We start from the raw sequence: 15,000 nt of genomic DNA, 5'->3' as shown, positions 1-15,000 counted from the left end.
GGGGCATGATACATATCTGGGATATCACAGGGTAAGAGCAAATGATTGAGTAATTTAGTTATTGTGATACGTATTCATAGTATCTAGCGGGTGTCAACGATATGCTCAGAGGTATGGTTCCCTCTTTCACACCTAGGCCCCGGCAGCTGACATCCTCTTTCAGCAGACATAGATGTTCACTCTACTTTCTCTTTTGATACCTACAGCCTAAGCAAACAAAACCCTCGCAAGGAGTAGCTGCATAAAAGGATGTCTCGTCAGACAGCAGAGGCAGAACAAGAAGCAGGCGTAGAACAGAGCAGAGAGAGACAGGGACAGACGACAGCCACACTCATCTTTGCTCTGCCCTAGCACCCAAGGTACGGGTCTCTCATGGGGTCACACATTTACCACCTCCAATAAACCCTACAGCAAAGACCCCTTTCAGTCACATGCTCTACACCCCCAACCTTTTACATTGGCATTGGTGGCCAACGGTGGAAGAACTTCACAACACCAAATGTACCTGATACCTAGATAAACTCTTGCCGAAGTGCCTCCTCGCCTCCCTTACACCCAGCATCACTAGCAAGTCCTCTTCTAATCCGTGTCTACCCACATAATGTCTACCACACTACTTCGTGCTGACTACTCAGGTCTGTGTGACCCTCCTGACGAAGTTGCTGAAGATGTATTCTCCCACTTTACGACACCACACTTGCTAATCCGGCTCACCTGTCTCACTGAGTCTTTGCAAACTTTTGTCAGCACAATCATGAAGGCGCCCTTCTACTGAGCACCACTAATACTTCCTCACTACTAGCTTAAGTGTATCTCATTATTGCCAGATTAACTATTACCCTCCCTCTACCCGCCCTCACTTTACATATGAGTTGCCCCTCTTCCTAACAACCATAGACTATCTCTATATTACAAAATTTCCCTCTGTTACTAATTGTTTCAACAACACAAACAAACAAACGAAGTCACACACTGAGATCAAACTCGTGACAAAGTCTCACCTCACCCCCGCCCTTACTATTCTTAAGGCCCTGCTCAGACAAACGATATTAGTGGCCCGACAGTTAGAAGAGCGACTACTGAATGAATGTTCACACAGGGCGCTTACAGTGGCCCAATTCGTTTTTTATTTATTATTATTTTTTTTTAACTTTCTTCAGTCACTGATCATACACAGCTGGTAATGGATGTAGAAGAGATGTGCATGGATTTTATATCGTCGTTTGCAGCAGCGAAAGAAAAGATAGGCATTATTGGGTTCATCCCATTTTAATAACAATGGAATGTTCATATTGTATCCAAAGTTACGAGAACATGAATCCAAGTTCTTTAATTACATGAGAATGTACATCAAATCAGGATGACAGACTAGGGGAAGCGGAAGCTACTGTTGCTTGTCTGTCTGCCTCCACTCCACTTGCTCACTCGTTGGTCGAATCCCACCCCCTCCCTCCAGCCAATGAGGCGTGCCATCGCCATGAAGACGCAGTTGTCGCATAGCAACACATGTACTTCGAATCACTGAGCAGTCGGGCGACTATGAGGAATACCTCGAGTCGCGCCACAGACCAGCCACAAGCCACTACTACAGGGTGTCTCATCAGACAGCAGAGGCAGGCGCAGAACAGAGCAGGGCTCAGGGACAGACGATGGTCGCCCTTGGCACCCAGGGCACAGGTCTCTCATGGAGTCACACATCTACCTCTTCCAAAAAATCCTCCACCCCTTTCATTCCACTTGCTATAAGCCCACAACCCCTAACATTAACATCTGGTGGCTAGTGGTGGGCGAACCTCTATGCCCAACCTCTTACATTAACATCTGGTGGCTAATGGTGTGCGAACCTCTATACCCAACCTCTTATGTTGACATCTGTGTGGCTAGTGGTGAGTAAACCTCTACACCCAACCTCTTATGTTCACTGGGGGGTTCACCCCCTAAACGTTCTTGGCTGCCGCATTCCCTACCACCCATATGATCTAGCCACTAGGTATAAATTAGAGAAAGTCACTAGATGTGAACGAAAGAGGATGGTCTTAGTGCAAGGTAATGAAAGGTGTCTTGACTTGTTGGCCTATTGAGGGAGGTATTGACTTTAATATGTCACTACGTAACGGGAAGCTTACAAAACCCACGACTAGTGACGGTGTCGCCATGGATGCACGTGAACAGTGTGACAGTGAGGAAAGTAGTGCTACTGACAGTCTGGCAGGATCCGCCAGAAGGGTACACTTTGCGGATGATGCTACGGATGCGAGTTTTGTGTCGGGTGTGAATGATGCATGTGAGTTAATGAATGAAAACGGTGGTTCTGAACCACCGGGAGTAGTTGGAGGACTGTATGAGCGTGTGCTTGAAGGGTTGAAAGAGACACGCATGAGTATGCGAGAGTTGTGAGCAGGTATGAATGAAGCACGTGAAGGGATGAACAAAGCGCAGGAAGGAATGAAAGAATTGAAAGAAATGGTGATCCGTCAAACAGATAACGTGTCGAGACTTCTGGAAGCCATGACCCATAGCATGGAAGGTCATTTTCAAGATCATTCTCAAGATGGGTTAGGTGGTTTAAGTAAGGAAAACAGCGTTAGTAGTGAAGACACCGTTGTCCTCGATCACAGTTATAGCCGTATGCACGTCAATTCTGAGTTCGCTAATGGTCCGACGAGTTCCCCGTCCTTACTTTCCCTGGTTTCTCATAAGTCACGGTCAAGGTCGATCGAGACGCTATTCCTTATTTTGAAGTCCGGCCGAGCAGCGACGCTCTCGCGCGCAGTCAGGTGCTGGAGACGTGGATGCATCGCCTCGAGCTCGTTACGCCCGACGACGCCGACGATGCTAGGATAAGACTAGCCCGGACGTATTGCAAAGGTACCATTGACCTGATAAGTAATTCCCCGTCGTTTGAGGTGATCTCTCCATGGTCGCATTTTAAGGCTTTGTTGCGGCAAAAGTTCCGTGGTACGGCCAATAGACTTTTTTAACAATTTACAGCATAAGACCTTAAAGCATGGCCAGACACCGCAGGATTTCCTCCTCGAGATAGAAGGGTTTGTATACCTGGGCGTAAGAGAGTACTCGCTAGAAATGGGAGACCAAGTAGCTTTGATCAGGCGGGCTTTCCTAAGTGAGCTCCCGCCAGACATGTCCGACTTTTTACTGGCGTGTGAACACTTGCCATTGCATGAGATCGTAGCTAAAGCACACACATTGATCACGTCTAGATCGTTTCGTGCTCCCGCCCGTGAATCGCGTCGCCCGATCCCGGTCGCGTCGACCCAGTCACCTGAAGCGCCCATACCGTATTGCTATTACCACCGCGTGTCAGGGCATATGACGGTAGATTGTCAGGAAAAACCACCTGGATGCGTGTTTTGGCACTGTCGTCTCCACGACTACCGTAGGGTTGACTGTCCCTTTCTACTGGCCGGGAAGTCGAAGCCTCACGTTTGCCTGGCCGAACCGACGAAGAGGCGCGTCCCGACGACCAGCCGCCGCGCTCGTGGTAGTGACAGTAAGATTTTGACCAGGCGCCCCACCGTAGTCTTGCATATTGGCGGAAGAAACTTGAAATGTTTCGTTGACACGGGTAGTGCCGCATCCTCGTGAAAGGTTCGGTCGTGAGGAACCTTAATGTCATGTCTAGCGCATGAAGGGCATGTCAGCTAGTAGGAGTTACCGGGTCATTGTTCGACATGCTAGAGGAGAGAGACCTCAACATTAATATCTCGCCAAAGCAGCGTTTGCTGGCGATGTCTTGCTAGGCATAGATTTTCTTAAGCAATTTTCATTCTCACTTTGTCATCGTCATAAGCCTGCTGAGTCTTTCTTGCATCTTGGCGACGAACATTTACCCGTCTCATTTGCAAACGCTCCGTCATTATGCGTCACCATGATTAGCATGCCCATAGTGTCCGAACCTGACCTTGACACTGGTGAGCTTTATAAAACGCGATCTTTATAAAACTTTGCGAGGGTGAAGCGCATGACGACCTTGCTACCTCGTTCTGGCAGATTCGTGTTAGCCACTGTAGCCCACTTGCGAGTTCCCGACGGTAACGTTTTAATTTACGGTGACGTTACCTCTCTGCTCGTCCCTCGTTAGATCGTGAGGGCTTCAGGTAAGACCATCCCGGTATAGACGGTTAACGTTTCGGAGAAAAGCGTTAAATTGCGTGCGGGTAGCGTTTTATCCCGGGTAGAGGCTATCGATGCAGAACCGGAATTCACTGAAGTTTCCACCGTAAGTAAGTAACGAGCAACTTCCGGATTCTTCTGTCACCTCACTTTCATTAGATCATCTGTCTTCCGCTCAACAAGCGAGGCTTAAAATGTTACTATCTCACAAGTCCTTGTTTGGCAGAATGAAAAGTGACGTAGGTGTCGTTCCTGGTATATACCACCATATTCCCACGGGCGACGCCGCGCCCATAGTAACATGTCAGTGGGGGCTTCCACAGTCCGCTAAACAGGTGATAAAGGAAGAATGCAGGAAGAGGCTCGAGAGCAACGTAATTGAATTGTCATCACCTTGGATGTCCCCTATTGTCCTCGTAAAGAAAAAGGACAATTCCATACGTTTCTGCATCGATTTCCGTGCCCTGGGCTTGGTTACCACAGCAGATTCCTACCTGTTACCGCGCATGGAGGAACTGATCGGTGAGTTAGGAAATAATAGGGTATTTTCTGTACTCGACATACGTTCCGCATACTGGTCGATCGAGTTGAACCCGTCCGATAGGCCCAAGACCGCGTTCTCGGACGGCACACACCTGTGGCAATTTCGACGCATGCCGTACGGTTTGAAGACCGCTGGCGCTACGTATCAGCGCATGATTAATTTTGTGCTCTCGCCGGTTTTGTCACATCACACCTTGGCTTACCTTGATGACGTAGTCATTTACTCCGCTAATTTTGATGATCATCTTAGAGACCTTAATGAGACCCTAACGATTCTGGAGAAGGCCGGATTTAAGATGAATGTGGACAAATGCCAGTTTGCCTCAGATAAGTTGAAGTTGCAGGGCTCCGTCGTTTCAGGCGCCATGTACTTTGTTATGCCACAATTGCGGCGCCATTAACCTCGTTAACGCGCAAGGACATATCGTTCGCATGGGGAGATGAGCAGAGTCAAGCTTTTCATGAGCTAAATCAAGCACTAGTTTCTGCTCCAATATTACGCAGGCCCGATTTTGAATTGCCATTCGAGATTCATACAGATGCGTCTAAAGTCGCGATCGGCGCATGTTTGATACAGCGCGAGAAGGGGCAACCATATGCAATCGTGTATTTTAGTCACAAGCTGAAGGGACCAGAAGTTAGGTACTCTGCAACTGATGCAGAGGCGCTTGCAGTAGTTGAAGGGATTCAAGTATTCAACGCAAACGTTTATGGGAGTACTTTTGAGGTGTTCACCGATCACCATACATTAATGTATATATTTAAGAGGCCTACACGTTCATCTAGGATGTCGCACTGGAGCCACGAGATAGCTTCTTATGATTGGAAGGTCGTATATAAACCAGGTGCCACACATCACGTGCCTGACATGTTGTCAAGGGCTGTTGCTGCCATAGATTTGTCTACTGTAGATCCCGAGTGGTTCAGAGCCTTACAATTAGAAGACCATAAGTGTAGGGACCTAATCGAGTTTCTCGAAGGTCAAAGGGTACCATGAGCAAAGATTTACGCTTCTCTAGACGAGTTCGAGTTTAAAGACGGGGTGTTGTATCACATCCGCGATCTCTCGTCTGGTCTCGTAGCCAGCTCGTCCTTCCCCCTAACGCCAGGTCCGCTGCCTTGAAAATCGTCCATAACAGCAGTACAGCAGGTCACCCCGGCATATTCCGCACTTTCCAGCGTTTGAAAGACTTTTAATGGTTCCCGAACTCCTCGTTTTGCAGGAAGTACATGCAAAGTTGTCCAATGTGCCAGCGACGTAATGCCATATTAAAGGGGCGTGCACCTCTCGCCGCGACACCACTTGCAACACAACTGTTTAAAAGAGTATCCGTCGACCTGGTTGAGCTTCCGCCAGCACGGAACAGAGACAGATACGTGATGACAGTGGTTGACAAACTCACTAGGTTTGTTCAGTTGGTCCCATTGCCTGCTAAAGACAATCACACCGTCGTGGATGCCCTCATTAGTAATTTCACGACCCTCTTCGGCTCTCCGGATACGTTGATATCCGATAACGGGACAGAATTTACCAGTGAGTATTTCAGGGAGGTATGCAACCTCATGGGCAAGAAAACCAGGTATACCACCCCTTATAACCCGGCGTCTAATGGTATGGTGGAAAGGTGTAATCGGGTAATTAAGGATTGTCTGGCTGCGTTTTGTGAAGATTCCCCTAGCACTTGGAACAGCCGTTTAGATTATGTACCTCTTGCTTTGAACACTGCATTCCATCGGTCGGTGAATAATCAGCCTCTCTACCTTCTCACGGGCCGGAAATGCACCTTTCCGATCGGCATGACCATACTCGCGAAGGGGACACAGGAAAGCGACTAGATTTAATCGCTGCTCGCGACGCCGCAGTGACAGGCACGCAAAGAGTGAGGGAAGAAAATATGGAAGGCATAGACTGGAGGACCAGGGCGATTCCAGAATTGACGGAGGGGACGTTGGTATTACGTAAACGACCATCAGGTCACAGTTCAGGTCTGGCACCCAGATGGCTTGACCCCTCAGGATCTTTAAGAAAGTGGGTCCCGTATCTTATGTAGTAAGAGATGCTGCAAAACTGATGGAACACAGGGTACACCGTAATCAAATCATACCTTTTAGAGTTGATAATGAGCTTCAGTTAATGATGCCCGAAGGTATGCATCAGCCTACGCATGATGAGGCAGACCCTGATCCAGATGATCCACTGAATGTATTGTTGCTTGGCCTTGTAAGGTCACCCGAAGCCAAATTAGATAGCATGTATCATTGGTCCGTACGCGTTTTGTCTGTTTACTTGTGTGTGTACATTTATTTTGTGCTTGTTCCTGCACGTTATTCTTTTGTACCTCGTCATGATTTACTGTTATTGTTTTAATGTTATTATATTTCATTAATTTTTATTGTGATTGCATGATGTGTACTGTGTGACTTTTAAGTGCTTTTAAGTATCTTGAGCTTGCTGCTTGTACCTGGATGGTGAGTGCTTTTTGCTTGCTTGCATGATGAAATGTGTGGGAGTACCAGATGCTGCATAAATGCAAGGTAGAGCACGGGTTTGGTACATGACCTAATACCTGTAATTTTCCTCCGAGATATATGGAGTATGGCCAGCCTGCATGTGACTGCTTGACGCCAGCGGAGACGTATACTCGTTCCCGCTTTACCGCTTATCTAGCTGTACGCACGTCCCGCTTGCTGACGCTCCGATGGTGGATTTCACATTCACTCTGGTTCTGGGCCGCCCGTGGATACGTACGTCTCATCTGTCTTGACGCCCAGGGTAACCGCTTACGTATGGGGATGCGGCCTGAAACGACTGCTGCCCGTATGCGTTCCCGATTCCGCTTCCCTCCGTTCCCAGCGATACATACTGCAGCCGCAGGAGCAGCCTCGCTGTGGCTGGGCCGTTGCATGTGAGGGCGTGGGCCAGAAGACACCACGTCGGCACTGATTTCGGCAAGCCGGGGCGGCTAGCCGACTGAAAGGGGGCGGTTGTATTGGCACGATCCCCCACCACTGTCTCGTCATGCCTTTGGCACCCCTGTGCCCTGCGGGGAAACGAGCTTCCGAGGCGGACGAGCGAACGGGCGAACTACCGAACTGTCGTCTAGGTCCGTCTTCAAGACGTTCGGCTTTGCCCACGTTCACCTGGTGAAGAGGGTCCGCAGGTAGACAGGCCAGAGATTCAGAGAGGGAGAGACACGAGCTGCGGAGAGCTGTTTTTTCTCCCCACTCGCCGGTTGCTGTACCGCCCCACAGGTTACGTATATTGACCCTTTTACATGCTCACGTCTTGACCTCGCGGTCCGGTACTCCGTCGCGTCCATGCTAACATTTCCAGTTTGGTGTTAAGTGCATGCTCTGTGTTACCATGGTGTCCAGCGTTTCGTGTCCAGTACAGTGCGTTTTAGTGTTGTGTTATCCCCTTTTAGTGTTTATGTGTTTGTTATCCCCTTTTAGTGTTATGTGTTTGTTATCCCCTTTTAGTGTTATGTGTTTGTTATCCCCTTTTAGTGTTACGTGTTTGTTATCCCTTTTTATTGTTATGTGTTTGTTATCCCCTTTTAGTGTTACGTGTTTATTTTAGTTGCACGTGTTCATTTTCTTTATGTGGTGCATGTATTCATTTTCTTTGCGTGGTGCACGTGTTTTTATGTTGTTGCGTGCCACGTGTTTTTATGTTGTTGCGTGCCATGTGTTTTTATGTTGTTGCGTGCCACATGTTTTTATATTGTTGCATGCCACATGTTTTTATGTTGTTGCGTGCCACGTGTTTTTATTTTGTTGCGTGCCACGTGTTCTTATTTTGTTGCGTGCTACGTGTTTTTATGTTGCATGCCACGTGTTTTTGTTACGTGCCACGTGTTTATTATAGCGTTCATGTGTCTGTAGAAGTGTTTCTCTTTAATGAATAAATAATAACAGTTTAACGGTGAGTTTGCGTGAATCCCTGATTGTAATCAAGCCTCCAGAGAGCACAATACCACTTTCAATCGTTCGAGGCAACGACAGCCTCGTGGTGGCAGTGGGAACTAACTACGTATTCAAGGACTTAACGTAAAACTGTGCTGGGGGTCACTACAGAGAGTGAGAGGGAAGGGAGAGGTGGAGGAAGGGGGCGAGGAGGGCAGAAGTGGAGGGAGAGGGAAGGGAAAGAGAGAGGCAGGGGAAGGAGGGAGGGAAAAGAGGTGAGGATGAGTAAAGTGGAAGTAGAGTGGTGGGAAAGGAGAGATGGAATCCCAAGGGAAGATTCACGCAAATCAAGTACTATCCTGTAATTCCATGTTTCACAGATTCAGTTAGATGAGCTTGAAGAAAAGACAAAACACGTAAAGAGAGTTTATAAAAGTCGACCTGCTGCATATAAGCTATAATTCCAATCCCCAAACCTGGCAAGGATGCTTCTATACCAGGGTATTACAGACCAATTTCTCTTGCCAGCTGCATTTGCAAGGTGATGGAGAGAATGGAACACTTCAGGTTAACATGGTTTTTAGAAAGGGAAACGTGATGACTCCATATCAGTATGGGTTTAGATAATTGAGATCGACCATAGATGACCCTGTGAGGATGGAAACATACAGAATTCCTTCACACAGTGACATCACATTTTAGCAGTCTTCTTTGACCTCGAAAAGGCTTGCAGTACTACTCAGAAGCATGAAGAAGTTGTATGACATTGGCTTAAGAGGAGCATCACTTAAATTCATATAAAGTTCCCTTGCTGATAGGAAGTTTAAAGTGTGGGCGGGAAACAGCTTCTCAAACCTGGAAGAACAGCTGAAAGGGGTCGCACAAGGGAGTGTCTTAAGTGTGACCCTGTCTGCCATAGCTATGAATTACATTGTAAAGGTCGTTCGAAGTGCTGTCTCCTGTAGTCTGCATGTGGATGACTTCACACTGTACTGATAAGGAGGAAGTTTACAGGATGTACAATGACACATAAATATTGCAATAAATGAGGTTATGCAATGGGCAACATACCGTAGATTCAAATTCTCTAAGCAAGACCATGGCTATGCATTTCCTCACAAGAGGAATGTTTCATTTTAGGAGCAAAACCATTGCGTTTCATCGAAGAGGTGAAGTACTTAGGTCTATTTCTTTATTCAAGGCTTATATGGGTACCTCACATCAAACATAAAGGTAAAGGCTACAAAAGCTCTCAGTATTTTGCCGGTTCTTTCCCACCTGTCTTCTGCGGCTATACAGAGCACTTGTTCATAGTAAACTATGGCTTATTCATCTGCAACTCCCTCTGTTCTCTGGATGCTGGGTTCAGTTTATAATCAAGCTCTTAGATATTCACCTGTGGAGTCTCTGTATCCTGAGAGTGGGGAACGACCTCTTTCATCATACTAGGATGACATGAACCTGCTTTATACAGGACCCCGGGATCTATATCCTTTAAGGATAGCCAATCCTATGGTATGAGAATAAACAATTCTGTAGAAGATCTTAGTTTGAATCTACCGAAGGTTCTAGTTGTTGGAACTCCTTAGACCAATCTAGTCGAACTGGATTTGGTCGGAATAGGGAAGGGGAAGAGATCCGAAGCAGAAATCAAAGATTTCCTCAACACACTTCTAAATGCCAAGAATCAGATGCAATAATCAAAGATGGTACGATATCTGAAAATGGTGTGAGCTTTGCAGCAGTGAGCAGGACGAAGATTGCAGTTGGCAGTCTTTCTTTGACAGCCTCGACCTTCACTGCAGTTACATGCCATCCTTGCAGCAGGCGAAATGACTCTTGATCTAAGTAATTATTCTGTTGTAATATTATGCGACTCTCGTAGTGCTTCGCAAGTATTCAAGAGCTTAAACTTACCACATCCAGTGGTTAGGGAGGTTCAAGATTGGCTTGCACTGATGCCAGCACAGAAGATAACTCTGTGTTGGGTACCAGCTCATGTTGGTGCCAGTGGGGATGAGCAAGCGGATCAGAGGGCCAAGGCAGCTGCCGCTCAGCCCTTAGATGCTCGTCTTCCTCTCCCACACACGGACTTGAAACCCAGCATTAGAAGTTGTCTTTGTGATAAATGGATGGAGCAATGAAAGCATACCTTTGGAAACAAGCAGCGAGATTAGAGATGACCTTGGCAGTTGGATGACCAGCATCCATCTCAATTGATAAGTTATGTTATCAAGGCTGAGAATTGGGCACACAAGATTGACTCATGGACAGATGATGACGAGAAGTGAAATACGTTGTAAGGGATACCAAGAGCCATTATCGGTCGTACATGTAGTGGAAAGATGTGCAGCATTTTCAGACCAAAGACGTAAGCACTTGTCTCCCCCGTGTACAATGAAAAGTGTATTGGGGATGATTGTGACGTAAAAGGTCTTATTAGTTTCTTAAGGGTGACTTATTTTAAACAAAATCTAAATTGTGGATAATATTTATGTAATAGTTTTATTTATGCTCAGATTTTTAATATAATATACATTGTTATGATAATTTAAGAGAGAGACATTTATTGATAGATCTTTTACAATCTAAATAGTTTACATTTTAATCCCACAAGCTATTCGCTGCTAATGACGTTAGCTGTTGACGCGAGACAATTGTAATTAAACAATTATTATAGTACGTGAAAGTGTAAATGATTTTTTTAAATGATAGTCTGGATAATGGATATAATTTTCCTGGGAAAAGCAAAACTCTCTCTTGATCGTTCTAAAGTTAGCCCCAGAGATCCAAATACTGACAGGCAGTACAAGAGCCCCTCAAGTTGTAAATGTATGTTATAATGACATAATCGGTGTACACTTGAAATAGGTCATACACTGCCAGACTGTAGACCAATGAATGGCCTTAGTCTGTTATTAGATCTGGCCCTGTCAACATCTCTTTTACTTTGGACAGAACTCAATAAGACAGCAAAGCAAAATAAGTGAAGTAATAATAGTGAGATAAAGATATAAACGGTCAAATCCTTGTTAAAGAGTTGCAAGTTGCTATGTGATTGAACCTAACCAGCAAATAGACACATGGTGTACATTCTATTTATTGTTTTGTGAAAGTAATTATGATTAAACTATTTCGCAACCAATATATTGATCTTACAGAGTTAGTAAAATTAAATACTAACATATCATATGTGTGTCGAGCATTGTATTCATTGGTGCTGTATATTTTAGTTTAATGTATTGCGCAGGCAGCAATAGGTTTCATATATAATGCAATTCCAAACCACCTTTTCTTGCTTAAATGGCCACTCTTCTTTTTTCGTTCCGTGTAATTTCCATAGTTAACGCTAATTATTATTATTATTGCTATTATCATTGTTATTATTATTGTTATTATTATTATTACTATTGTTATTATTATCATCATTATCATAATTATGATTTTTATCATTATTATTATCATTATCATTATTATTATCATTATCATTATTATTATCATTATCATTATTACTATCATTACCATTACTTTTTATTATTGTTATTGTTGGTATGATTATCATTATTATTATTATTTCTAGCATTATTATTTTTATTTCTATCATTATTATTATTTCTATCATTATTATCATTGTCATTATCATCATCTTCTTCATCATTATCCTTATCACTGTTACTATTGTATTTCATCTTTTTATAATTAGCATTTTAAAGATATAACGAAAAACTACAACTACCCCATGCTTCGGAAACAATGAAAATATCCGCAGAGATTTAATATAACGAGGAAAGTATTAGGATTAACTTACATTAACTTGAGTTTGCCGCCCTTCTTGGAACATTTCTTCAGCAAAAACTTCTTAACACACTTGTCTGGAAAATAGATATGATTATAAAGAGAGTGTGACCTAATTATAGACTTATCAATGATATTATCAGTCTATCTTTTTTGTTCGTTTTATTTGTTCATCCTATTTGTTCATCCATTTGTTCATCTTATTTCGTCTAATTATCCCTTTGCGGATTCATTTTATTGTGTATAAGCATGAACATTACGAATTTCTCATTATACGTTCATAGTATGAAGCAAACCTCAGTATAAGCAAGAGGGTTAGGCAGGGATAGGGGGGGGGGGATTTTTGGCTCTCAAGCTAAAGTGGTCTTTTACTAAGCAAAGATAAAAAAACTCTTATTGATATACCAGATTTTATATATATATATATATATATATATATATATATATATATATATATATATATATATATATATATAGATCGAGCATTTAGTAACTTACTTTTCCTCACAAAAGGGGACTCAGCATCTTCATCTGAAATATGAGAAATACATCGTTGTGGTTGGTAGCTTTTATATTCACATTCTATATCTGATAGTTTTCTTTCTCTCTCTGTCTACCCCCCCCCCCTCTCTCTCTCTCTCTCGCTATCCCTCTCTCTCTCTCTCTCTCTCTCTCTCTCTCTCTCTCTCTCTCTCTCTCTCTCTCCTTCTCTCTCTCTCTCTCTCTCTCTCTCTCTCTCTCTCTCTGTCTCTCTCCCTCACTCTCTCTCTCTCTCTTTCTATTTCTATTTCTATTTCTCTTTCTCTTTCTCTTTCTCTTTCTCTTTCTATCTCTTTCTCTCTTTCTCTCTTTCTCTTTCTCTCTCTCTCTCTCTCTCTCTCTCTCTCTCTCTCTCTCTCTCTCTCTCCTCTGTCTCTTTCTCTCTCCTCTGTCTCTCTCTCTCTCCTCTCCTTCTCTCTCTCTCCTTCTCTCTCTCTCCTCTCTCTCTCCTTCTCTCTCTCTCCTTCTCTCTCTCTCTCTCTCATTCTCTCTCTCTCTCTCTCTCTCTCTCTCTCTCTCTCTCTCTCTCTCTCTCTCTCTCTCTCTCTCTCTCTCTCTCTCTCTTTCTTTCTTTCTCTTTCTCTTTCTCTCTTTCTTTCTTTTTTTTCTCTCTCTCTCTGAGGAATGAGGAGTACCTAGCCACGTCCCCCACTGATAGGGACACCCGAGCCTCTCGTCAACACTAGAAGACACACTTGACCAGGGCTCTCGGCCCTGACCAGACGTCCCCCTGGGGACTCTCCCCACACGCGCGTTACAGATAGGCACGCCCCTGGGCTCCCTTTGCCCACAATTATACCAGCACAAGACACAGCCCTCGCCACGCTACCGGACCTCTGCAGAATAAACCTCCAAACCAGAACTGTGTCTCCATAACCCACCAAATCAGGGCAAAACAAAACCCTGTATGGTAGCAGGAAATAGCAACTGTCTAGTTGTCACTCATCTTGATCTGAGGGCATGTTCTTCTAACAGATGTGAGAAATTAATTCCAATCACGAACATGGATATCACTCATTCTCTTGTTTTTTTAGATTCATATTGTTTTAACTCAAACAAATTCAATATTTGTTCGTGATTTCTCTCAGAATTTTCTTCTTGTGATTCGCAATCACTTCACTCCATTCTCTTCTTGTATAACTTTTGTTGATCTAGTGTTGAAATTCACTCATTTCTTGGACTCTTTCAGTTCGTTTATTCTCTTACTGATGTTACTCGCTTTTATGTACGTACATATCATTTATTTCTCTCTAGTGAACCGTTTGCCCCCGACCGACCTCACTTTCCCCCTCATTCATTCGCAGCGGGAAGGAAACTGGTTGTTTAGGCGGTCATTGCTAAATGGTGACACGTTCTCTCAGCGCGAGAACATATCTTTGATTGCAAATAGATATAAATTCATTAAATGAATATAAGGTTAGAATCTTTCCCTCTCATAACCCACAAGGGTTATGAAAGTTTCGTAATCGTGGGGTTTCGTAATCATCTAATAGAATATGTGCTCCATCGGCAGAAAGTATGTAAATTGTGAAACCGAAGTAACTCATTCGATCAGCAAATCCGAGTCGGTATAAGCCCGTATTGACATCTGATTATAAATATAGGACTAGGGTTGTGAGCTAAAATAATGATTCACTTATTAGTCACACCCTTCTCAACTTATTTAACCGCTTGTATGTCCGGAAAATCCTGACGGTCGTGTGATTCGTGAACTACATAGTCGTGAGCGCCCATCACAGATTGTTTGAGTAGAGATGGTAATGATAGAATTTCGAGTCTCGTTCAGTTCACTTCATTTCATTCGGTAATTTGGGTAAAAAAGGAACCCCATGAAGTCTAATGTACTCTGAACATACATAAGCGAGAAATAATTACCTGTCTATCAAAATTTCTAGCAAATCCGAAACTAAGATCAAATACAATCGGGGATAGCGTAAAAAAAATTCTAGAAAGTTTGCATTACAAGCTTGCAAAGAATTTTCATGTCACCATGCACAATTGCATACCTTCCATTGCATATCATTAATGTTGAATTCAAATGTGGTAGCTGAAATAATGTTGTATTAACATATTAATCATAAC

The 15,000-nt window shown here is 44.0% G+C and overlaps 1 protein-coding gene across 1 annotated transcript in view; it reads right to left on the bottom strand.

The window, feature by feature from the left end:
* LOC138867069 (uncharacterized) overlaps positions 1–15,000 on the bottom strand; it is a 37,501-nt gene that overhangs the window by 7,272 nt on the left and 15,229 nt on the right. The window contains exons 6-7 of the mRNA XM_070141503.1: positions 12,877–12,909; positions 12,392–12,455 (exon numbers count right to left, since the gene is read on the bottom strand). Of these exons, the coding sequence (XP_069997604.1) occupies positions 12,392–12,455; positions 12,877–12,909 (97 nt within the window). The remainder of the gene's footprint in view (positions 1–12,391; positions 12,456–12,876; positions 12,910–15,000) is intronic.

The sequence above is a fragment of the Penaeus vannamei genome, chromosome 28 (assembly GCF_042767895.1).
Source record: "Penaeus vannamei isolate JL-2024 chromosome 28, ASM4276789v1, whole genome shotgun sequence".
NCBI classification, from domain to species: domain Eukaryota; kingdom Metazoa; phylum Arthropoda; class Malacostraca; order Decapoda; family Penaeidae; genus Penaeus; species Penaeus vannamei.
This window is presented reverse-complemented; position numbering and strand designations above follow the sequence as displayed.